Source organism: Solea senegalensis, linkage group LG7, assembly GCF_019176455.1.
Source record: "Solea senegalensis isolate Sse05_10M linkage group LG7, IFAPA_SoseM_1, whole genome shotgun sequence".
NCBI classification, from domain to species: domain Eukaryota; kingdom Metazoa; phylum Chordata; class Actinopteri; order Pleuronectiformes; family Soleidae; genus Solea; species Solea senegalensis.
The window spans coordinates 11581998-11608758 of record NC_058027.1 but is presented as its reverse complement, the minus strand read 5'-3'; the positions used below and the strand labels follow the sequence as shown (position 1 = coordinate 11608758).

At 39.4% G+C, this 26761-nt stretch overlaps 1 protein-coding gene across 1 annotated transcript in view; it reads left to right on the top strand.

Annotated features, from left to right (window-relative positions):
• Positions 1–26761, top strand: part of LOC122772208 (A disintegrin and metalloproteinase with thrombospondin motifs 7) — a 76181-nt gene that overhangs the window by 26584 nt on the left and 22836 nt on the right. The window contains exons 9-16 of the mRNA XM_044029996.1: positions 10752–10896; positions 19073–19165; positions 19867–20012; positions 20119–20288; positions 20402–20535; positions 21505–21625; positions 23713–23957; positions 24260–24401. Coding sequence (XP_043885931.1) covers positions 10752–10896; positions 19073–19165; positions 19867–20012; positions 20119–20288; positions 20402–20535; positions 21505–21625; positions 23713–23957; positions 24260–24401 — 1196 coding nt within the window. The remainder of the gene's footprint in view (positions 1–10751; positions 10897–19072; positions 19166–19866; positions 20013–20118; positions 20289–20401; positions 20536–21504; positions 21626–23712; positions 23958–24259; positions 24402–26761) is intronic.

The following is a 26761-nucleotide window of genomic DNA, read 5'->3' as shown; positions in this document are numbered from 1 at the left end:
ACACATCTTGGACTAAAATCTATTTTCTTATCTGTTATTTAAGTACTGCATCTGGTCACTCAGAATCCATGCATCTGCTTTACTCTCATTACGCTTACTTGTGGATGTTAAAGTGTGATAAAGAGAAACTATAATTAAGGAGTTGAACAGCTTGTTGATTTTTTTTTTTTTCTGAATAAATTACTTCATCATAGTGGCCCTGGGTGTTCCAGCTACAAGCACCTGGAAATCATTTAGTGGTTGTTCAGCCACTTGTCAGTGTTGTAGCTTCTTGAATACACATGAACAAAAAGGACAGAGGATAGATTTTGCTAAACAAAGGCCACTGGTTTGAGTGTTTGTCACACTTACGTTGGAATATAATTACTGTGGCTTGTGATTACCACTTTCTTTCTTTCTTTCTTTATTTTTGTCACAAACTGAAAAGGTTGACACAGTGTATACAAATGTAGCTTGGACTTCCATCATACAAGCAATGTTCAAAGGTTCAATTGGGTTGGAGAGATTTTGTAGAGCTGAGCCAAAGCAGGCAGTGGTAGCTGACAGGCAGCTGGGCAAAGCAACAGGCTGAGCAGCAGGACACTGAGTACAGGCCAACACAGGGAAATACTATGTTTTCATTTACAAATGGCATTTTCAGGTCAAATCAATCTGCATGCAGACTAATGGGCCTAAAAATATTTATCACATGACCACCCAGGTAGTTGGGATGCACATAAACACATAAACAGAAGTTGATTCTCTCTCTTCACTGTTTACTGGAGATTTTCATTCATTCAAGAACCAGTCAGGAAGTTAATGTGGGTAACTGTGGTAACTGTACTACAACACAGTCCTGGAGTTTTCAAACAAAAATTGAGGAAGCAGAGTTTTTCAACATCTCCAGTTGTGGGGCTCATAGTGTGCTAATGTGGTTGAGGGGCATATCCAACCGGACCTGCCAAAGTCCAGAGGCTCAATTGAGAGGTTTAATTTTATGAGTGTTGATAGGTGGATGGGTTTCAGGTGTGCGGATGGATAGCAGCAGGAGGAGGAGGAGCCAATTCACCGAAAGAATTCACACTCACACAGAGAAAGACAGCATAACTGTGGGCAAAACAAGAAACAGGGGAGTTGGAAACTGCAGGAAAAACAGGAAATGACAGAGAGGGACTAGATAAGAGATAAGTCATAGGAATCCTTCCAAATGTCATGGCAAGCCTTTAAATAGTACTGAGATACTACATGTGACAGTGGACCATTTGGACAGACAGACAGACCTACAGATAGCTGCCAATGAGGGTTGTGATGATAAAGGAAAACCATTTTTTATGATTATTTCACCAGGAAAGCTTCATTCAGATTAAATATCTTTTTTTACGAGCAGCACATTTAACAGGGTTATGAGTATAGACAGACAAAATAACAAAACCATTCATAGAATATTTGTAAGGATGAAGGTAGCTCTGTGAATCACCTTTCAACTTGAAGGTTGTGGGTTTGATTCCTGTCTCTGCTCGTCTACATACCGATGTGTCCTGGGGCGTGACACTTAACCCCATCAGAATCAGAATCAGAATCAGAAGAGCTTTATTGCCAAGTACGATTTGCACATACAAGGAATTTGTTCTGGTGTCATTGGCGCATAACAAGCATACAAAATTTTTTAAAAGTGACCAGTAAACGTATATATACACAGTATATAAATGTTTTTAAAGACGAAAAAGAGCACTACAGAAAGAGCAGTAAAGAGCAGTAAAGAGCAGTACGACTGGGCAGAAGTGAGTAACAGTGCAAAGTGTAATAAGTAATAGTAATGACGTTAATATAACGCATAAAAGGATGTAATGATAATGTGACATGTAGAGGCAGAGGAGGAGTGTGAGGAGTCAGAGTGTCAGGGGGGGTCTCCGGGCCTTGTTGATAAGGCTAGTAGCAGACGGGAAAAAACTGTTCTTGTGGCGTGAGGTTCTGGTCCTGATGGACCGCAGCCTCCTGCCAGAGGGGAGTGACTCAAAGAGTTTCTGTCCGGGGTGGGAGGGATCAGCCATAATCTTTCCTGCACGCCTCAGAGTTCTGGAGGCGAACAGGTCCTGGAGAGATGGAAGATTGCAGCCGATCACCTTCTCTGCAGACCGAATGACACGCTGCAGTCTGCCCTTGTCCTTGGCCGTGGCAGCAGCGTACCAGATGGTGATGGAGGAGGTGAGGATGGACTCAATGATGGAGGAGTAGAAGTGCACCATCATTGTCTTTGGCAGGTTGAATTTCTTCAGCTGCCGCAGGAAGTACATCCTCTGCTGGGCTTTTTTGATGAGAGAGCTGATGTTCAGCTCCCACTTGAGGTCCTGGGTGATGATAGTTCCCAGGAAGCGAAAGGAATCCACAGTGTCAACTGTGGAGTCACAGAGGTTGATGGGTGCAGGTGAGGCTGAGTTCTTCCTGAAGTCCACGACCATCTCCACTGTCTTTAGAGCGTTGAGCTCTAGGTTGTTTTGGTTGCACCAAGTGACCAGCTGGTCAACCTCCCACCTGTAGGCGGACTCGTCACCATCAGAGATGAGTCCGATGAGGGTGGTGTCGTCCGCGAACTTCAGGAGCTTGACGGACTGGTGACTGGAGGTGCAGCTGTTTGTGTACAGGGAGAAGAGCAGAGGAGAAAGAACGCAGCCCTGGGGGGATCCGGTGCTGATGACCTGTGAGTCGGAGACATGTTTTCCCAGCTTCACATGCTGCTTCCTGTCAGACAGGAAGTCAGTGATCCACCTGCAGATGGAGTCAGGCACGCTCAGCTGGGAGAGCTTCTCCTGGAGCAGAGCCGGGATGATGGTGTTGAAGGCAGAGCTGAAATCCACAAACAGGATCCTGGCGTAGGTTCCTGCAGAGTCCAGGTGCTGGAGGATGTGGTGGAGGGCCAGATTAATTGCATCGTCTACAGACCTGTTGGCTCTGTAGGCAAACTGCAGTGGGTCCAGGAGGGGGTTGGTGATGGCTTTCAGGTGTGAAAGCACAAGACGCTCAAAGGACTTCATAACAACAGAGGTCAGGGCGACGGGTCTGTAGTCATTGAGTCCTGTGGTCCTTGGCTTTTTGGGAACAGGGATTATTGTCGAGGTCTTGAAGCAGGCTGGCACGTGACATGTCTCCAATGAGGTGTTGAAAATGTCTGTGAACACTGGAGACAGCTGATCAGCGCAGTGCTTCAAGCTGGATGAGGAGACAGAATCCGGACCAGCTGCTTTCCTGGGATTCTGTTTCCTGAAGAGTTTGTTGACGTCCCTCTCATGGATGGAAAGAGTCAACACTGAGGTGGGTGGGGAGGTGGAGGGGGGGACCTTTAAGGTGGGCATTGGTGGAGATGCCCTGACAACTGTGCTTGTGAATGGCTTTGAAAGAGTGATCGAAAAAGCGCTGCACATTTTTCTATGGTCACTCCCGCTTCCTCCCACAGGACAAAAGCATGCAGATAGGGGTCAGGTTGAGTTAACTGAAGAAACTGACCATAGGTGTGAATGTGAGTGAGAATCGTTGTTTGTCTATGTTGGCCTTGTGATAGGATGGCATCCTTTTCAACATGTGTAATGTCTGGAATTGGAGTTTGGCTCCTGCTCCTCACAAGAATGAATAATGTGATAATTTGATGATGAAACAACTCTGCTCTCCCTGAGATTTACGCTGCTAGAATAACTTAAAACAAAGGACACTTGTATTATCTCCTTTTTTGAATATCTCCCAGTGACGTTAGCAAGCATTCTCTGTCAGGACCTCATTTTGAGTTGGACACAGTTAATGAAGTATTTTAAGTTTTCAAATGAATTAATTTTCATAGAATTATCACATCTCAGTTTATTTTGCGTGGCTTATGACTTAACAATATTAGAATTGTCATTGTTTGAGTCTCTGACTACGAGTCTCTGGCTGAAGACTCTTATACCTGCCTCATATTGAGAGGATATTCTGCATTTGGCTTTTATAAATCTAAATGTATACATTTGATCTAATGGCCATACAAGCGGAGGGTAGCTGTCACCGTGGAGCTGTCAATCAACCTGTCAAACGCAGGGCGGCGCCTCCCTCTTGTTGTAGGAAAAGTTCGAGTCGGTCACAAATTATACCAATTTTGAGAAAGAAAATGTGGAAACTACAGCAAAGAAAAGAAGATGCAGCTGGAAAAAAGAACAGGGAAACTACTCACAATTAGGTGAAGCAGCTGAAGGACTTTTTTGCCTTTTCTGACATTTTCTTAAGTGGAGGAGAGTCATACAGATCAACAGACTACAGAAGCAATTGCAAAAAAAAGTCATAGTCACAGATACTTTAATTTGTTACTTATAAATCAAAATCGTATACTTTATTAATCCCTTTAGGGAAATTACACACTGAGTAGCGCCCGGGGAGCGGGTACCCTTTTGACCTTACTTTGTTGGGATCTGGTCACTCTAGTCTTATTTCATGTCTAACAGTTTGTTACTGCTAGGATTCACATAGTAGTTACTAGAAAGATTTAATGAACGGATATTACGAATTATACTTAGTTCATTAGTGACAGCTTAAGTCAACAAAAAGAGCGAATAAAACGAATGGAAGATGCTTAAGTATTTTCATTGACTGAGGCCAGATAACAACTGAAAGGAAAGGAGATCATGTAAACGACCCACCCCCTTCAGTGGTGGTTTGTCCCTGTTATTTTCCTCTTTCCCTCTCTCTCTCACTCTCTCTCTCTGATCATACTGTTCCCCAAACTTAACTGATACGAGTCTCTCCATCGAATTTGCTCTAAGTGCCAGCAATTTTCTCCCTTCCCATTTTCTCTGTTTTATCTCTTTGACTGACAGCAGGACAAAGGCTTCATTGTGTATCACTTCATTTGACTGGAAGGCCTCAACTGATCCAGCCGCTTAGTCTGTAGGTGTTATTTATGTGGAATTGTATGTGTCACTTTATGTGGAATGCAGAAGGTTAAGAGAAGAGTGGTTTAGATGCTGTCACAGCGCTCTTCAATATCCACAGGAGAATATCTTCAAGGACTCAGAGACAAGGAAATGTAACTTAATTGCTAATATCAATGTGAGTAATATCAATGTGAGTAATATCAATGTGAGGTATGTCAAGTAGTTTTGAGATACATGGAATCATCAAAGAGTGAAATGGTGTAAACATTTCCTGGAAATCTAGCTTTTTCAAGGCTGCAGAAGAACCTGATTTTTCATCTGAGCTGCTTTTCAGTCCTGAGGCACTCATGGAGAACATTTTAATTGGTGCCATTCAGTAATCGGTGTGAGGTCATCTTACTCACGTTTTCATTTATAATTTTATTGTTAAATCCTAAACAAAGAGTTTGACATTCTGGGTCAACTGTATCTATTTTTGTATCTTTAGTTTAACTTATTCTGTGGAGACATTTTCAATTTGGAAGAAATTAACAAAAATCTATGTTGGGTATTAAAATAAACTTATAAAATACATTTGGAAATGTGTATTGCTTATACAGCACAGGCTCCAAACCGGGTGTATTATCACATTTGTATACTGACAATAAAGGAAATGACCAAAGAACTCAATAGCACAAGCCTGGACCAAGGCCACCAAGTTTCCCACAGTGTCACTGCACTCCTTTATCTAACAAAGTCAACTTTTTTGTTTGTTTGTATTTGAACAAACTTTCTTATAAGCAGACAAACAAACAGACAAATGCAGCCTAAACTTTTCCTCCTTGACAAGTGTTATTACCATCCAACCTTGTTCTTCCTCACAGTAATATGCCAAACATGCCAAATGTTGTTGTTCATTCTCACCTCTAATTCATTAGCTGTCAGAAACATGTGTCTCTGTGGCATCAGAGTTATTGTGCTATGTTTCTGAGTTGGAGCAAGAAAGGAAGGATCAGTTAGAATTAGAATTAGACAACACACACACACAAAGGCTTGATACAGGCAGCAATTACAGTATCTGTGCCCAGGGTGCACTGGTGGTTCAGGACCTTGCTCAGAGGGACCCTAGCCCTTGACCTGTTCCAGGATTTTGAGCCCAATTCCCTTCCACTTTTTTTTAAGACTATTTTGATTTTTTTATCCAGGATCATATCATTTTAATAATTATGGTGTAAAAGCACAATCTGTTCATGTCCTTAACAGTGTATTTTCTCACAATAGGTGTTTCATCATTATGGTGTAAAGCAGTGTGGATAAGGCTTCTTCATGGTTAACACTTGGTCAGTTTGTCTTCGTTAAGCATCACTTGTGCTCATTAAACCACACAGCTATGAGAAAGGTCAAAACTATTATAGCATGTCAGCTATATACTCATCGCCTACATGTATATTGCCATTTTTCCCCCAGATAGTGCTTTTATTAAACTTTTTCAATAACATATAAAAACAAGATTTTATCATATTGCTATTAGTATATGAACTTCATCTGAATGAGCTGAATAACTCAGTGTGCAATTTGTCTGCCTAAAGAAAGGACTGACAACAATTATAGATTAGTAATTAACAATTAGTCTTGGACTGAGTCAGTCCAACCATCACTGTTTTTACATTTTAATGAAATTGCTCTGCTTCGCTGTAGATAGAAAATCAAAGTTCCCCTAATGTTTGAACTCTATTAATTATATTATTATTTATATTAATATATTATATTATTATATTGTATTAATATACTATTAATACATTTTAACATGTGAATTCCCAGGTCTCAGAAGATAAAATACATGTATACCATGCAGCAAAACACTGGGTCAGTCATTTTCTATCGCTTTATCCTCCATAGGAGGGTCGCGGTGGGGTGCTGTGCCAATTTCAGCTGACATAGGGCGATAGGCGGGGTACACCCTGGACGTGCCAGTCCATCGTAGGGCCACATATAGAGACAAACAACCATTCAGCCATTCACTCTCACATTTACACCTATGGTCAATTTAGAGTGTTCAATTTATCTAATCTCCATATTGCATGTTTTTGGACTGTGGGAGTTCAGCCAGACAACCTGGAGAAAGCCCATGCACACACGGGGACAGTGCCGGCCCGTGGCAGTATAGGCAAATGCTAAGGGCGCCGCCATCTAGGGGGCCCAGAGCAATGGGGGAAGAAAAAAAAAAGGTGTCTTATACTAAAACTATTAGGTGCTATTATTTCTTACTATGAAAAAAATAAGCTCAAATTAATTTAACTGCATAGCAAAGCCTATTAAATAATAATAACACTTTATTAAGCCCCCTGTCATCTGACTGAGAGGTGCTTGAGTCTTTGCTTCAGCAATTTGACAACCATGTCAAAACGACCAAGACTTTCCGGTGCCCAGGGAAGGAAAAAAAGAAAAGAAGTGGAAGAAAAACGCGACAAAGACAGAGGTACAGTAAAAATAGTGTCATAAAATTATTTTTCTGTTGCGGAACGATAGTAACCTTTAGCCTAACATTAGCGTTAGCTCGTTTTACTGTCAGTTCATGTTATGGAGGGGCCTTAACAGCTATTATGGAAAGAAGTAATGCTCCCACCTTCTCACTACATTTGTAAAGATTAGATCTATTCAGCAGGTGTTTACATGTGCCTACATTTTTATTTATTATTGTTAGCTAACGTTTGCTCACACACCTTTATGTATTAGAGTTGTAAGCCTTTTTGTTTATTGTGTTACAGTTCAGTATACATTGTCTAATGTGTGTTTATAGTGTTAAACTTTACATCCATGTATAGTGCACAACATTAATGTTAATGCATTCCCATATGTTATATTGTACTGCAGATTACTGCTTCATTGCATTCTGCTAATCAGCATTTCACTTTAATGACTAAGATTAAATCTAATCTAATTTGCATATCAGAAGAAATGGCACTGCATATCATTCATGTACAGAACTGTGAAAGTAATACATGTTTATTATTTAATTGTATTCTTGGAATCATGTTATTATTAGACTGTAATACCCAATGTTGTCATTTACTCTTTACTCTGCTCTCTACAGATGTGTTGTTGAAATTTCTTAATCCATCTCCTGCAAATCCTGGGCCATCTACAGACATGCAGAAAGGTCCTTGGTTCTACCGGGGTCGAACCCGGGTCTTCTTGGTGCAAAGGCAAGAGTGCTAACCACTACACCAACCGTGTGGCCCTGAGTGTCCTGGGTCAGTCAATGGAAACAAAATCCCACAAGCTTCAAGTTTTACTCAAGTGCCTTCCAAGGTTATTAAAGTTAACGAAAATTAAAGAAAACTAATGAAGTAACAAAATTGAATAAATATTTTCGTTAACTGAAATAAAAATAAAAACAAGAGTTACAAAAAATGATAACTAACTGAAACTGAAGTGTATTTCTTTTTTCTCTGCCGGCAATCTGTAAGGGTTGTATTTGAGACGGCATAATAAAATGTTTTTAATTTGTTTTTGTTTACAATGTGGGACATAAGGCTTTGTGAGTTAAACATAACATTTGTTACATAGTTAATTGGGTTGAGTTGGTTCATCTAAGTGAATGAAACCTCTCGTCTGTCATTGAGTTTATTGTTTTTTTCATGTTTTTCCGCAAATTGAGCTCCTGGGGACTCCTGTCTCACAAACAATGTGATGTGTCTTATAATAATAATACTAGTATAATAATAATGTTGTGTCTATTTGCGTATTTAGTCTGTTGGGTATATTTATTTTACCAGTAACTGCATCCAACCTCTGCACTATCGTGCACATTTTCTACTTACGGTTACTTTCTTGTATACTGTTAAATTTGATTCAGGAATGGTTTTTAATCTGTCCTAATAAACCGTTAAAATGAAAAAGTTTAATTAAAACTCTTGCTGAGATTTTATGACACAAACTTATGATGACCTTTTTTGGATCTTGCACCTGGCATTTTGCAAAAAACTCAACTCATTTATAAATAATAAAACAAAACAAGCTCTAAAAACTAGTTCAAAGGTACTCATTTTAAAAAACAAAAAATAGTGAAAAATCCAAAACTGTTATAACCTTGATGCCTTACTAGGTTTTAATTACAAAAATCTTTCATGTACCTTTATTCAAACATAATTACTCCAGGTTAAGATGTTTCAATCAACTCCCATATAGTAAATATTGGCAGTTAAAAAAGCAGTAGTTGGTGCCAAAGTCTGTGTGAATAACAGCACAACTTGATGATGCAAGTAAAGCGTGTCACTTGCTTTTTGATATATGCTTTTCATAAAGATGTTAATTCAGTATTGTAGTCATATTTGCTTCTTCTTAGTCGAGAAATGTTGTGGTTTCCTTCAGAAGTGGGAGCGGCATTTCGGTCATGTGATTTTTAAATGTCCTATTTTTTCCTTCCCACTGCGCTCATTATATCAACTTTTTATTGACGTGTCAACTTGTATTATTTCCGTCAAGAGTAAAAACTTAACTGCCACATTTCAAGACTTTTTTTGTCTCTCCATTCAGTTTGTTTTTATGCAGAGATTGGAAATGCCCATATTAAATGGTTGATGGCCTAATATTAAATGAAGTCGTAATGTTAGTCACAGTCTTGTGCTGCTGGAAATAAAATATGAAAACCCTCTTATCCTTGTCATATTTTCCCCTCCACGCGTGACGACTAACTCTGTGATAGCTTTCACTTTCCTTTACGATCCCAATATGATAGCACATTGTGAGATTTGTTCTTAGACACAGAAATATGGCAGAAAGGTGTGTTGTATTATCTATGAATGCATGTGTCTATACCTGCGTGTATTGATGCATGTGTTAAACTTACAGTCCTTCACATACCTGTGCGGTAAGCAAGGAGGGACACATGCAGATGTGAAGTCCAGAACTGAGGAGCATTCATCCAGCTGAAAAACATCTGCAACTCCAAGGACATGAGCGGCCACACCAAGATATGTCTGTTCAACTTGAACATCAAGACTGTACTGTTGTATAAAGCAGAACAAGGTTGGACTACAAAAACCACCACGAACAAGAGCCAGACCTTCATCAACCAGCGTCTGCGTCGGATCCATTAAATTTGCTGGCCAGAGGTCATCAGCAATTTAGATTTGTGGCAGAGGAAAGATCAGCGTCCTATGGAACAAGAGATCCTAAGAAGAAGGTGGGACTGGCTTGGCCACACCCTGGGAAAACCAGCATCCAACATCATGAGGCAGTCTTTGACATGGAACCTGCAAGAAGAAAGAAAGAGGGGATGTTCCTGTTCCTGACAATTGGGGCTGGGACTTGGATGCAGATTTCGAGTTGACAGGACTGGAATGGGGACAGCGACACAGAACAGACAGTGCCAGGCGGCAATCGTCAATGGCCTGTGCTCTAGGAGGAGCGAGGGGCTCTAGTCCGGAAGATGTTTTCCCTCTAGTCTATAATAGCCCTATAAAGCAAAATAACGACTGCTAAGTTAATGATCACAAAAAGTGTTTGTTGTAAAATACTCTTGTGTGATGCTGATCCACTACAGTATCCAGAAATCATTTTGTTGCTGTTTGTCTTTTAGTAAGGCAACCATGTCTGTGTTTCATTGATTTTTCATTTAAGAAGGTTGTTGTATCAATTTCTCCTGTGTATTCCAGGAAAAACTGTCCATTTGTCTGGAAACCTGAAGTGCATTGCATTTAGGATAATGGATAATTCTTAGAAGAAATCCAGCCCACCTGTATATTTTCAGAATGATAATTGTAGTCTTGCGTGGTTGAAACAATCATCTTTCATTTCATTAAGACTAAACAGAAGCGTAAAAGTGCCTTGACAAACTGTGCTCACCAGATTTTTCTTCTTTTTCTGTGTCCACCCCATGTTCCCACCCCACTCCAGTCGTGGCTGGGGCGGGTGCCTCGATGATGCTCCAGTGAAGGATAAGTTGTCCTTGAACTCGCTCCTTCCTGGGGCTCTGTACAGCTCCACTCATCAGTGCCAACTGCAGTATGGATCTGGGTCCCGGCTCTGCGATGACATGGATGTAAGACTCGAAATACAGAAATAACCTGTATCTCCCTTTTTATCCATATCTTTTCTCAAAGGTACAATAATTTCAATGTCTGTCATTTTGTCCTGTGTTTGTTTTTCCATTGTCCTTGATCTCACACAAGTCACTATGTCCTGCAGGGATTTGCACTTTGCAATTTCCAAACCACTAAGTGATGCAGCTGGTCAAGTTACTCTCCACAGCTCCTCTGTAACATGTGGTGAGGATTGGCGGTGAAAGTTTTCAGTTTCCGTAGGAAGTGAAGGCAGAGAAATGCACACCGACCATCTTGGTGCTTGTGAGTCTCTTTACTTCAGAGCCACTGAGAAGAGCTCTAAAGTGTTTTGTCTACATGAATAGAAAGGCTGTTATTGTGACACAAGTCCACCAGCTGCGTTACCTCCTCCCTGCATGGTGTTTTGTTGTTGTCAGTCAATTTGATGATGCGGTTGGATCCAGGCTTGATTCAGTCGTTGTTGAACAGCAGTGGGCTTCGCACACAGCCTTGGGGGCCACCTGTGCTCACAGTACAAGACGTCCTACTGCAGATGAACACTGACTGTGGTTTTCCTTTCAGAAAGATGAGAATCCAGTGCCAGGTCAGGGAGAGCTTCCCGACTAGCTGCTATGGGATAATTGTGTTGAATACAAAACTAAAGTCACTGAACAGCATTCTGATTGTGTGTTCTCATTGTCCAAGTGTGATTAGGAGTGAGGGTCCAGTAAAGAGGGGAGGGCAGATTAAGAATGTGTCTTGGCTGGTCATGCTGCAGGTTGTTAGTCAATGAGACATGACTGCTGATTTCTTCGGTACTAGGATGATGATGATCTTTTTGAAGGAGCACAGTATAGCACAGAGAAATGTCAAATAATATCTGTGAGGGCATCTGTCAGCTGGACCACACAGACCTTGAGCATTCTCCGTGGGGTGTTGTCCCGACTTGGAGCTCTGTGTGTCGATGGATAGTATCCACTACACATCAGTGGGGGCCAAATTTGTTGTGAAATAGAGCAAATGCAATTGTTGTGTCAAAGAGTTTAAAAGTGAAATTTTTATAATTCATAATGATAAAGTTTAAAGTAGTGTTTGCTGTGGGATGCCAGATTGGGGTCAGGTGCATGTGATTTATTTTAATTTAAAAGGCAAAACATCTGTCTTGTCAAGTGGGGGTAGACTGATCATATCAGGCCTGTGTAATTGTGTCCTGTCTTTAAATTTTGTTAAATTCTGGGTAATTTAGTTACCTTAAAAATATTATCTAGCAAGTAAAAGCAAAATTAAAAAAACACTTAAGCTGTTTTTTCTCACCAGCTTTGGTACATTTCACAAATCACACTTAATATATGTGAAACAAATTACTGTATGTACTGTATGTGAGATGAGGTAGGACATGATTCACTTTAACGTTTTCAGTTTTGGTCTGTCAAAAAAAAAATACACTGTAATATTAAGCATTACGGTCCCTTATTATTATATACAGAGGGCATATGCCTGACAGATAATGATGACTGGTTCAACTATTTTGCATGTGATGACTCATACAATCGATGAATGCCTTGATGTTTTGGTAGGAAAGATAATTCAACAGAGAGCCATTACGAATTGCACTTTTTGCATGAATGTGCTCGTTTTGAAAGAATTTGTGTCTATAATGTGAACAAGTGTGAAGATAACGTGGAGGTGAAACAAGCATTTTTGACAAATGTATTTCAGATCTGAGAAATGTATAGAAGCCTGAAGAAGAGTCATATTCTAATTATTATAGTGCTTAAGTTTGCAATATCCTCAAGGAATGAGGATTCAAGTCTTGATTTCCACCACATTCCCCACTCTTAAATGCAGCATAGTTCAATTTACTATTGTATAACTGAGTCTTCATTCATTGATTATTCAGTCTGCTTTGTCCATAATATGCTCGCTAGTATATGGATTATTTAATATGCTCTGGGACTTTGTTATTACACCTGTGCTTTACGTGTTAGCTGTGGGTAGCTTGCAGTCGGTGGTGTACAATTGGGACAGAGCATATTAAGGAACATCAGTACAGAGTTAGCAGAAGCTGTTCATTGCAGTATGTAACCTTGGCAGGTGATGGACAATACATACTATTTATTTATTTAGTTAAGATACTACAGTCCAACAGTTCACATAATACAGTAATTCCAAAGATTAAAGATTAAGGTCACAGCATTGGGCTGAGGTATTGCTGGGTGAAAGACTGTCTGATCATCATACATTTTGTAGTCGCTACTGCAATCCTCAACACTGGTGGTCATCATACATGAGTAATGATCTCCTTTACCAGTGAAACTTACGAGTAACAAACCTATATATTTAACTGACAGTCATTCTATAATGTACCACAGAGAAGACGTCTGAGGATTCTATGCTGTCCTGACCTTAGCAATTTTAAATTAGATGATATCGCAACAGCCCTAAAGTCTATCACTCTTACACCACTGAGACTGTTTTTACTGTCGGACATAGAGGGGTGGCACTGGTTTTAATGAGAGCTGTAACACTGTGACCTCTGCCTCATTCAGACTGACAGAATAACAATGAGTTTTAAGACAGCAAGAGCTGCTTGGGATTTATGACCACCGTGTTGTTTTCTCTACAGCATTAGACTGTGTCATAAGCACAGTAGAAACACAGCAGTTGAGTTAGAGATAGTTTAAAATCGGAGTTGAGAAAGTGCTCTGTTACTTGTGTAATAGGGTAACAAAAAAAAGTGATGGAGAGTGAGGGGGAGTGTTGAATGTATTCAGGAGTATAAAAACCTGTGGGTAGAAGCTACTTGAGTCTTGATGTCCTTGGCCCCACACTCTTGTCGCTTCTCTTCAACAGCAGGAATTCAAAAAGACCATATTGTGGATTTGTACTGTCCTTTATTATGGTCTTGGTGATAGAAAGTCTGTGTGCTGTTTTCATCACATTATTGTGTAGCCTTCCTGTCCTAAGCAGTGCAGCGCCCATGGTCCACTGTGATTGAGTAAGAGAATAAGATAACATTAACTGTTTATGTAAAAGTTGCTGAGGACTTTGGTGACATGCCATATTTTCTCCCTTTAAGAAGAGGCAATGATCCAGTGTGTAACAATGAAGAGTCTTAAGTGACAGAAATTGAATGTAGTGTCCTGTGTAATGGGTTATAGCCTTATAACTAATACGCCTTTTGTATGTGTGTCTACAGCCACTCAAACAGATATGATTTTAACATTTTGAAGCATAAGCTATATAAATGTTTAACAAAAAAAACTAAGAAAACAACAACAGTTAAACCAAGAGGGAGGAAATGACAGAGACAGTGGGAGAGAGGAAGAGTGGAGAGAGTTGTGAGAGTGTGTTTACTTTCTCATATGCAGAGGCTACCACAGTTGCCTAAAATAGATGGGAAAGGGAGGGGTAAGCAGAGGAGTCCTCCGTTTGTTGTACTCTTCAGTCTCACAATTAGGTGTCACTAATCTGTTAAACCTGGATCTGTATCCCTGTCACATATTTTGTTGTTGTGCTGCCCCATTCTCCTCTTCCTCCGATCAATAATAATTTCCATGATCTTGTCAGTATTCAAGGAGTGATTATTTTCCTGACACTAGGTTACCAGTCCTGCAGGGCAATGTCCCTTTGAGATTAAGAACCTCTTTTTCAAGGAAGACCTGGCCATGACATGCAGCAGCACAAAAAAAACTTTACTTTGCACACATTTAACAACACACAATACAAAAAAAAAAATACATAGAGAAACCATTTCAATTTCATAACTAGCTCAACAGAAAACAACTACAGCTAAGGGAATCTGCCCATTATTCTGTTTGAATAAATTGTTGAGATAAACTCACTAAGCTCACTCCATGCTGCAAGTGCAGAATATGAAGTTAAAGAGGATATTACTGTTTAGCAATGTCTAAAATAACACAGAGAGGGAAAACACTTTTATTTTCTGACTGGACTATATTCTGTTTTTCCACCTCGATTATTTAAAAGTTGCTTTTGACTTGAAGTTGTCACAGATTGCATTACCTGTGGAAGTAAAATTAAATGGCCAGAGAGATTTGTGGTATTCAGTGAGCAGGCAGGGTGTAAAGACGACTACAATAGAACACAATAGAACAGAATAGAATAGAATAGAATAGAATAGAATAGAATAGAATAGAATAGAATGTCCACCAATGTGGAAATTTGCCTGTGGCTCACCAACATAAATTCATAAAAGGAAACATATGGTAAGTCACAGAAAACGACATAGTTAAAATAAGATATATAAACACAAGAGATAGAAAGAGACTATTGTCAAAACATGAGAAAACAAATTGTAACAACCAGTAAAACATTAGAAATGTTCCAGCTGTGGATTAAAAGCTCAGTGGTCACTGAACAGCTGTCATATATATTCTATGTTTTATATTATCACACTCATCCCACCCCACCCACATTTAGGAAAGGTGAAGAGGAAGATAATTTCTTAACAAGCAAATCCGGAGGAGTCTAATGTAGCCTTTGGGAACCCATGTGTTTTTTCAATAGCACAGTGGTTTCATTCTCTTAACCTACTATAAGCATGTCAGGAACCTCAGCTACCACATTTACATTTTCACTGCAGCACAATGAACTTGGCATCCACCAACGATGACATGGGTCACACATGACACAAAGCATGACATGTGGCTGGTTTGAGAATTTAGCAGATGATTCATCTTTAGAATATTCAAGATTAAGGATCCTTTGGACCTATTCAATTAATTTGGCTCATTCATTTTGTGGTACACTTGTATGTGCAGCACATAGCATTGCGCACAAGTGATTCTGTATTTAATTAATGCACATTATACATCAGGGTAAAGCAACATGAGTAAAAGATAATTAGACCACACATATATTTAATCCACTAGGAAGTAAAAAGCAAATATTGTGTCTCCACAGATTAATAACCTGTGTGTGGGTTTTACAAGCATTCCCAGGACAGAAAGACATCTACAATGCTAACAGATTTACAGCACCACCACACAGCTCTTTTGAAAACACAGTCAGCTCACTGATTCCCAGTTGCAGGGTTTTTCATATAATGGGTTTAAAGCTTCTGAGCTTAATTTCTTTCGCCCCCAGAGGAATTCTGACAAATTACCAAAACACTGCAGGCATCTCTAAAAGACGCATTCTCTTGCACTGTCCTCACTCCTCCACTACCAAGCTGCAATAAGCATTTATTAAATCTGTTAAATAGCACTTACTTTTCACCCACACATATGGGGGGTGTGTTACCCTTGTGCTTCCAGCCTGCCTCCACGACTTAGGATGTACAATGAATCAAGCTGTGTATTTAAAACATGAATCAGTATTTTAAATAAAGAGAGAGAGAGTTGTGGAGCTGATAGGCTTGAAAGAAATATAAATTCATTCATGTTTAAAAGCACTTCAGATTTTAAGTCATTACTGTGGATCAGTGGGTAGGGCAGGTTGTCTTCCAGTTGGAAGGTCTGAGATGCAATCCCGAGCTTCTGTAGTGTACAAGTCAGAGATATGTGTCACTCGACAACACAATGAGTTGTATCGTCCCCGTGGACCTCTGGGTTATTACCACAACAATGCAGTCCTTATTTGACCTAGTTTTTCTCCCCCGCCCCTCTCCATCCTCACACAAACACAGAGAGACATACATGGAGCCTTTTCAAGTACTTTTCTACAGAAGTTTGGTGAGTTATTTGTTGCTATGTGTATCTGTCTTTTATCACTGTGTAAATTATCCAGGCTGCGTCCGGGAAACTTGGAGCTGTGAAATGCAGAAACGCAAACACAGGCAAACTGGCACAAGCGAGTCAGCTGTTCAGATAGCACTCGATTGCTGTTGGTGGAACACACATTTTCAATATCAGACAATCACATTCACGAGGAGCTAAAATTACATTCATGATAGAAATACAATTGTAATAAATGTCCAGGTTTATTTTAAGCAGTGAAATCCACGTCTTTTCATCTATGTGTATGAAGCTGTCTTGCTTTACTTGTGCTGTGTGCTTCTTCCACCTTTCCTGCTCAGTTGTGATGTAAGTAAGTTTCTCTGTATGCAGGGATGGAATGTCACCACTGACACACACACAAAAAAACAGCTATACTAAGAAACATAGAGGGAGTTGTGTGGAGAATGTAAAGGACAGTCATATATATTTACCGTATATACTGTATAGTGGCTGTGTAGAGTATGAAGAGTTATGAATGATGTGTGTTAGAAAATAGCACTGCATTTAGTGCAATAGAGCTATGTCTCAGTGTTCTCGGAAGTGGGATGTGCTGTGTTTGAGTGTGAATGGGTGAAATGTAAATGGGTGTGTAAAGCTCTTTTAGTGCTCATCGAGACTGATGGACTGCGCTATATATAAACAGACAACAGACCAGTTATGTTCACATTTAATGTAACTCACTAAAATGTACAGCGTGTTCCTCTGATGCCTTTTTTTAAAATATAGTTCTCTAATGATTATGTCAGCTATAGCAGTTTCCATCCTTCTGACTGCAGTTATTCAGACATACACTGTACATTGTTGATCCTTCTGGAGATATATCCGTCAAATCCGTCTTTTTCTTGTCAGGTTTATGTTATTCCTTTAGAAAAGATCAGTCAAAATCAGTCATTGTGATCTCTATTTGTTTAAGAAATGAACACTGCAGTGGAAATTACTATATGCCTTTTGTTTAGGTCTTTTTTTTTTAAATCTATATATTAAATAGAAAAGCTTCTAAAAGATTATCAGGGGTCCCTGTTAGTACTGCGTGTGCAGGATGAATATATATCATATAATGTTTTTTTGGCCAAAATGCAAAACATCCCCTACGCATTTACAAATGTCAAGCACAACAACAAGAATGGGTCCAGACAGTTGGAACAGTCAGCCAGGAATTACTTGATAAACAATGCATTTGACCTTCTGGTGTTATCAGTTATTATTCACACAGGTTTGTTTTTGCCTATCTAGGAGGTAATTGATCTTTAGATTGATTATTGCTGCAAATTCAGGTCACTCTCTTGTCCGTTAAAGTTCACTTTACTCTCCTCAGTGGGTTATTGTTTACCTCAGTTTAAAGTATGTTTGTAAAGTGATAAAAATATCTCTTTTCACTTTGTCTCCACCCAGGAAAATGTGTTACTAATCACCTTGTCAAATTTGAATGATTAAAAAAAATAATAATAAATAAATCACTTATCATTTAAAGATTTGGTTCCAAATCATATAAAAAGTTCTCTGCTCTGAGATGCTGGGGTGAGTCCAGTCCACTTGAGGAGCTGAACACATTCACACTCACACACTTATTGCACTCAGAGAAGCAGAGAAAGAAATATTTCTGGACTTAAAATGTTTGGAAAAAAATAGGGCTAGAATTATGCTTCTCTTGATTCTTTTGAGTCAGAGCAAATTAAAAATATAACCAATACATATCGCTGTGTCATATTGCATGCATAGGTTCAGAAGGGGCATCCAGGAGATTTATGTTGCCAAGCAACTTCTGGTACATGTCTGCAGGGAAAGGTGAAATTGACATTCAGAATTAAAAGATACTTTAATTATCCGCATTTCTGTCACGTTAGCTGCTGCCGGCAAACAGCAGCAGCAGCACCGTCTTTTCTGTGCACATCCAGCATATGGAAGCCTTATTAAGTTTTTTAACCAATGATATATCAGACATTTTTGATTGACACTGCTTTAAGCCAAACATTGAATAGATCATAGATCTTAGAGCATTGGAAATTTGGGTTTTAAATACAAAGGTTTATTTCCACTATTACAATAATCTTGCACAAGCATGTCTTTCAAAAGAATCACTGTTCACAGAGCATGATACTTCACACAGATAGCAGATAGCTTATAGTTGATTGCTATGGCTTTGACATTTCAAATCCTGTTATAGTATTATAAAAAGAAACTCAACCTGCTAAAGAATTGTAATAATATTGTATTTTTAATATGTAAAGTGAAGTATAAAATAATCTTCTACTTATGTAGTAGACCTGTTGTTGCCAGAGGTGGGAGAAAAGCATTCAATAATTTCATACTATATCTATGCTTGTGTGTTGTGTGACATCAACCTTGGAAAATAAATGAATAGGGAACAAAAACATGTTTGAAAAGACAAATAGGTTGCAGGAAGTATGATGTCATTCTCTCTTTGCCTTCCTAGAATGTTTGCAGCACGCTGTGGTGCAGTGTGGGACCAACCTGCCACTCAAAGCTGGATGGCGCTGTGGATGGAACCAGTTGTGGTTTGGACAAGGTATGTATGTTTTTCGTTGCATCACCGCAAGAGATCAACATCGATTCAAAAGAAAGTACTGTAGTTGATGGGCTTCTTTCTCACTGTTTTTATCTTTGAAATTCAACTTTTTGTAGGACATTCTGTAGAACAATATCTTTCGTAGCGTTCGGAGCATGTGCCGCTTCACCCCTACTTCTCAAAAACCAGACTAATGTGAAAACATCCCAAGGTGACCTCTGTGAAGAGAGGACTGTAATAATTCTGTGGCTACCCGTACTTTGTCTTTAATGTGATGATGAATAATAACTGTCATAACGACATCAGTTGAAGACACAGCACTCCATCAAACCAATTGATTTAAGTGATGGCCTAACTTTACCTATGTTAGTATGTAGTTTTTTTCTTGGAAGATGTATAGCAAGATTTAAAATAATTACAATGGATAGACTGCGAAGGGGAATGGGCTGCCTTAATACTGCAAGAAATTTCAATTTAAAAGGTGCTGAAGTAAAATGACAGCGTTAGATAATAAAATTGACTTGATAAAAAGTAACAAGTTCTTACCTCTAACGAAAAGTTAAAATAGACAAGCAGTAATAATTGAAAATGCAATGTGTGTGGGAGAGATATAAGAAAAGATGAGAATAACAACTTGATCTCTTGAGAATCTTGTGAGAATAAGATAACACTTGGATTTTAATTTATTTATTTTTTATCAGTGGTGTTTCGGCGGGGAGTGCGTTACGTTTGGATTTCACCCTGAGAGTGTAAGCGGGGGCTGGGCGTCCTGGAGCGAGTGGTCGGCCTGTTCGAGGACGTGTGGTGTTGGTGTCCAGAGCGCCCAGAGAGAATGTGACAACCCCGTGTAAGTTTTGTCTGTCGCTAAAAATACTGTGCGTTTGCAAGCATGTTCTCTTTATTCCACTATTTGCCAGTTTTTATCTAAGTTGTGTTTATGTCTTTGTCTGCAGTCCTAAGTACGGAGGAAAATATTGTCTGGGAGAACGACGGCGATACAAGATCTGTAACGTCGCACCATGTCCCCACGACATGCCCACATTCCGAGATGTCCAGTGTCGTCACTTTAATGCTATACCATACAAGGGCAAATTCTACAAGTGGGAAGCCGTTATCAGTAAAGGTGAGCACATTTAACTTGAGTCAGGCTGGTATTTGTTGTAAAACGTGTAAGTTATTGTGCAGCACATGTTCATCCTTCTCATAGCTTTGTCTTTTTTCATGACACTCCATCAGTCAGCCCTTGTGAGCTGCACTGCCGTCCGCTGAATGAACACTTTTCTGAAAAGATGCTGGATGCTGTCACTGATGGTACACCATGCTATGAAGGCAACAAAAGCCGTGAGATGTGCATCAATGGCATTTGCAAGGTACTGTACCGATTATTATGTGCGACTATACAATGCTAGTATGCTAAACTATTGTCGGATCAATAATTCCAGTTCAGTATTCAGTTGTCTTTCTTCTCAATTTCTATGGTTTCTGTGGTTTTGATAATCATTTTTTCCCGAATGCAAAAAACACCTCTTCTTTCTAAGAAAACACCACATTCTTCAAGTTCACTCACCAGTCTTGGTTTCATTTAACAGAATTCATTCATCAATATTTATAAATGAAGAACCCTGAAACGGGAACACAGACACTTACCCTCAGGTCTGAGATACAAATTACTCATTATTTACTCTTTATTGCTCTATTTAATAATTGAACAGATGCCACTGTCAGTACAAATGGTGCTTTGTATGCAGTATGTTAGGCTGATGACATGAAGTATGTTTGTGTGGGATGATATGTATTATGTTGATGGGATTTGTATGATATACACATAAAATGAAGTTATTTGAATTGAATTGCATTTCTCTCTTGGTTATTTTATTCGCCGTATTCTGTTCGTTTCAACTGTGGCTTGTTAGTCACGGGGTTGTTGTCTCGCTAGAGGAGCATTGTATAGATTTGACATTCTGTATGAAAATGAGTTTGTCGATTAAAGAAATTGTGGCAGCTGTTATCTTGTGAGATAACAGCCTGCTCTTGCCTATCACCCTGGGCCAAAATGCCAGTCAGTGATACAGACACTGTGTGGATACTGCGTGAAAAGTGCTCACTGACCTTGGGCTGTGACTTCATGATATTTCCTGACATTTTTGCAAAGCATTTATGTTCCTGCCTAATTTTGTTTTGTTGAACTTGAATTGAATTGAATGAAAGATATTTATACAACATGAAACGGACTTAAGAAAACAATTCAGGGAAACAACTCTGACATAGATGTAGCTGAATGTCAGAGAATTGTTATTTCTAGATAATGTATCACTGACTGTGTTACGTGTGTGTTACAGAATATAGGCTGCGACTATGTGATTGACTCCAATGCTGTAGAGGATCGCTGCGGAGTGTGTCATGGTAATGGTTCAACCTGCACAACTGTGAAGAAAACGTTTGAGGAGAGTGAAGGACTTGGTAAGTTTCCTGTTCATTTTGGCTCAAGCCTTTGCACAGAAGATTTTTGATCGGTCACAGGAGGAAAAGCAAATGTGTCTATAATGAAATCCTTGATGGCTAAATTAAATTGAGAAATTTCTGTTTTTGGATCCTGGTAAATGTTTTCCATTTAGCCTGCCTTGCTTCCCGCACCCTTGTCTTTTCATCACATATTAAATCCCCAGTGCTTAACGTCTGTTGCCCCCCTGAGGAATTCTGAATAAGTCCAATCCAGTCCAGTTTTTTTAGTAGTACAATCAATTTCTGTGGCTGCTTGTTGGTGTTTTTTCAGCCATACTTCAGGCTGTTGCAGCTGTCTCACTTTACCAGCATCATGTTACTGCTGACAGAATCAGAATCAGAATCACCTTTTTTTGTCATTATACAGTGTACAACAGGTTAAAGGACAGTTCTAGTACTGCAAGTGAAGAGATAAGAGTAGAAGAAGAAAGAACGAAACAGTGCACCAACACCTTCGACAAAATTAGAAGGATATGTAAGAAAAATAATAAGTATTCAAGTATTTACAGTGGGAGCCAGTAAGGGAATATGCAGTATATGATATAAGTACATTGATAAGTACATTGTACAGCAGAGTGGATGTATGTGGGGTGTGTATATTGCACAGGTACGAAGTGTAAGAATATTGCACAGATTGGAAGAGTTACTTAGTGTTAAGCACTAAGTAACTTAGTGTTAAGCACTAAGTAGTGTTAAGCACTAAGTAACTCTTGGATGCTACTCTTGGAACTATGCACTTGGATAAAAGGTGTTGGCAAACCTAGAGGTACGGGCTTGCATGGACCTGTACCTCTTTCCTGAGGGCAACAGTGAGAACAGGCTGTGCCCAGGGTGTGAGCTGTCACAGGTGATGCTGGTGGCTCTGCGCAGACACCTGGAAGTGTGACAGGCATCACTTCATGTGTGCAAGGCAAGAATGTTGCCAGTCCACATGAAATAAAAACATCACTGAGTCACAGAGAAACTCTTAATCAGCTGTGAGTGAACTCATTTGGGACGGGCTTGAATGCAATCATATGTATTTATATTTAAAAGTTATAAACTACACCTTTAATAACCTTGTATATATTATTTGTTAAGATTGGATTTTTGTTTTGTCTTGAACAGCCTTATAAATAGGGAAAGCAGGGGCCTTTGGTTGGAGGTTTTCATTGTTGGATGTTATTTATTATTTTCTGTACGAACATGAATAACATTACAGCCATTATTATTATTATTATTAGTGCAGCTGTTATTTCCTGTGTCTATAGGAAGCTTGCACAATCTACATCATCACCAAGTTGTTCTGTTATTACAAAACACATTCATCTGATCAGTTGAATAATAAACAGAGTGTGATCAAAGGCCTGACGATGTCTTGTGCAGAAGTTCTTCATGCGTTGTTGCTTCTTTGCTCGGAGCTCCACTAAGATCCTCCTGTTTACTTGCTCCTAATTTCCAACAGTGCACATTTAAGAGATTGGGACATATTTGCTGAAATCCCATCAGTGTGAAGATCATAGGCCTGAAGGGCTGCAAAGTGAGGCAATACAATTAGGAGAATGAATGCAGTCTCCCGATCACTAGAGTAGAACAAAGCTGTTATAAATGTTTTCATTAACACAAAGGGTCTAATGAGGGCCTTTATACAGCTGTAAAGAAAACAAAAATCTGTGTAGACATTATTAGAAACAACAGTGGGGTGTTTGTTTTGTAACTGTTAACTTAAATGATAATAATTATTTAAACAAAAGTTTAGGTGATGCCAAACAAATTCAGAAACAGACTAAAACATGCATTGTTGGCATTTTCTACCTCAGTTAAATAATAAAGCATCATTTACATGTTTGTAAAAAACAAAAAGTTTTATTGAAAAGATGCATATGGCTGTTTTTATTTATTTATTTTTTTTAGGTAATGTCAATGTAGTACACAGTTCTTTTTCCCCCAGTTCTATATATTTGTGTAATTGGGTTTGGCTGTGTATTTATTTTGAATCTGTATTGAAATTGGCCCTGAAAAAGGTATTCCAGTCAAGCTACCTTGTGTATTTTCATGTCCTTCAGGTTATGTAGATATTGGACTGATCCCAGCGGGAGCCTGGGATATCAGGATTGAAGAGGTGGCTGAAGCTGGTAACTTCTTGGCACTACGAAGTGACAACCCCAGCACATACTTTCTAAATGGTGGTTGGACGATCCAGTGGAATGGAGAATACAAGGCAGCCGGGACAGTATTTACCTACATGAGGACAGGGCACTGGGAAAACCTGACATCTCCTGGGCCGACCATGGAGCCACTGTGGATTCAGGCAGGATTATTTTACTTAATGCTTTGTGATGCCATTTATATGCTGAAACTACTTGTACTGTCAGAGAAAAAAAAATGTGATACTTTAGACTTAGAATTTACCTTATTACCTCTGCATGTGACCTTCTCAACAACTTTCCTAGAACAGCTTGTCTCTGTTGTCCTGTTGTCGAACATATAAACCCTTCCCTTGAGGTGCAAGAATCGAAAATATGCTAAATACACAGTATTTTCAGCTTTGGATTTAGCGCTTCATTTTTTATGGTTATATTTCTCTGCTAGACGTTGTCTCTTGTGCCACAGCTTCTCTTTCAGGAGACCAATCCAGGAGTGAGGTTCGAGTACACTATCAGTCGAAATGTCTCCCAGGACAACAACATACCTCTGTCAGTTTTCTCCTGGAAATATGGCTCATGGACTGAGTGCAGTGTTACCTGTGGAACAGGTAAGAGAAATGAACAACTTTAGGGTTTGCTATAAAAAATGGATAGAGAAAGAGGAGAAAAAGCTTGACAAAACTTTCAGCTGTAGTTTTAAATACATGCCGCAGAGTCTGCAAACAACAACTTGTGTTGATGACATCTGAATCACACCACAACAGACATCCATGACACCAAGCAGTAGCGCTGAAATATTTGATGACAGCAAGTAACCAGAGTTAATTGTAACCTGGTTCTAATCCCTGCCAGGTCAAGGGCTGGGGTACCCCTGAGCAAAGCATCCCCTCCCTATTGCTCATTGTTAATTGGACACTCTAAATTGACCACAGGATGCCACATCCAGTGTACTCCTAGTGCCATGGAAAGGTAGGAGGGTTGCGCCAGGAAGGACAAAGCAGAGTTCTGTCACTTCCATATACACACATATGTCAGTGTTGTTGACAAACATCAAACAGAACTTTGGTCCATGTGCCTCCTCTAAGGCTACGTTCAGATTTACCCGCCACAATGTTCAAATCCGATTCAAATCTGATTCATATCACATCATATCATATTTGACAGTTTGCATTCGTAACTACAAACGTCTTGTATCTGAATGTCACTGCTCTCTGAAACTGCAAAAATAACAACAACAAAAAGTATCAGAATTGTTGAGTCCACATGGTATCGAAGTTGAACATTTGTTGTTGCCTTTATTGATCTCCATAGGGGAAATTCAGAAACGCAAGCTACTGTGATATTTAGCTCTAGAGCAGTGGTCCCCAACCTTTTTTGCACCACGAGGCCGCCGTCATTTGCCATCTCCAGCAGTTGATCTTCTTCTTGCGACCGTGACAGGTGACCGAGGAAAGCGTCAAGAGTGAGTCATAGACAGATGTGGCGGAGAGAATCTGGTCATTTTCCAAAAAAAACATCGTTCAGAATAGGACAGTAAATAAAATGGAAATAATACCAGTACCAGTCCGCGGCCCGGTGGTTGGGGAACACTGCTCTAGAGGACAGCACTGTCCTCCATTGTTGTTTTATTATACTGCACTTCCGTGGTGTAGGTCGATGATGCTGAAGTATATGCATGCTGCTGGTTTAAGAACACTCTGCACACACACATTGGCAAAAAGTCACATTGATATTGCTGTTCTTATTCATGTCACATGTATGTCTAATCACACATACTGAAGTGACACAAATCTGATTTGAAAAGAGGAATCACATCTGAGTCACATCAACCATAACAATTGGATATGAGTCTTTTAAGCCTGGTAATCTGAACAAAAAGACCAAACATTACCAAGCAGCCCAGACCTCTTCCTCCAGACTCACGATCTTCGAGTTTGAACTCTTCAATCGACCATTTGTTACATAGTAATCTCAGTTAGAGAGGAGCTGACAAGCCTTACCTCATTTCTCCTTCAAAGAACATAGCTTTATCTTCATAATCCTCAGTTTTCCATCAGTATGACACATCAATATAAGTATGCAGCACTGTGCCCGAGAACCACATTCAGAAAAACTCAGTTGACATGGCCCTGACACAAAATCACTGGTGATAGTTCATGTCCAAATGCAATTTTCAGGCATTATTACCCATATTTAAGTAGGAACTGATGCTATGGTCCACTTTAAAAGATAAAATAGGTAAAAGAAATACTTAATTAGGGACCAGGCAATACAGTTACTGTATGTCACAGCTCGATATTTTCTGATGCAGCTGATCATGTGATTGGTAAAATATATACCAATGTTTGTTTTGGCTTGTGTGAACACTTGCAGCTACAATACAAGACCTTATTTGCATGGAAATAGAACTTTCTCTAGATGATTTTTTCCTTCATCTAATACACATTATTGTTAAAAAGAAATATTCATACACACAAAAAAAGCCAAATTACTTTCTTTAGTGTGGGGCCTGTATGTGGAGCCACAGAAATACAACAAAAACATTTGAAAAAGACCTGAAATGTGTGGATTAAACTAACAGAGTTGGGGATATGACATCGGCATTTTCCCAAAGTTGTGTATTGTTGTATACATAACCAATTATTTTTCACCCCAGGACCCGTTTTTAAAAAAAAAAAACATTTCCGACTCCCATTTTGCCAGTTCCATGTAGATAACAAGGCGATACGATTCAAACGTTTTGGAGATTCTCCTAAACTTGTTCTCTTGTGTACAGGCCCTAAAACAAAGACACCATTGACTTGATGGACAGATACAGGATTTGAAAGTATGTCTTGTGTGGCTGAACGATAAATCTAGCATTGTTCAACCAAGAGGCCTGTGTTTTCAAAGACAATAGCTTCACTGGATCCTTCAGTCTTTTTCATGTGTCAATTCACACAGTAGTAAGAAGCTTCACTCTGTGTAC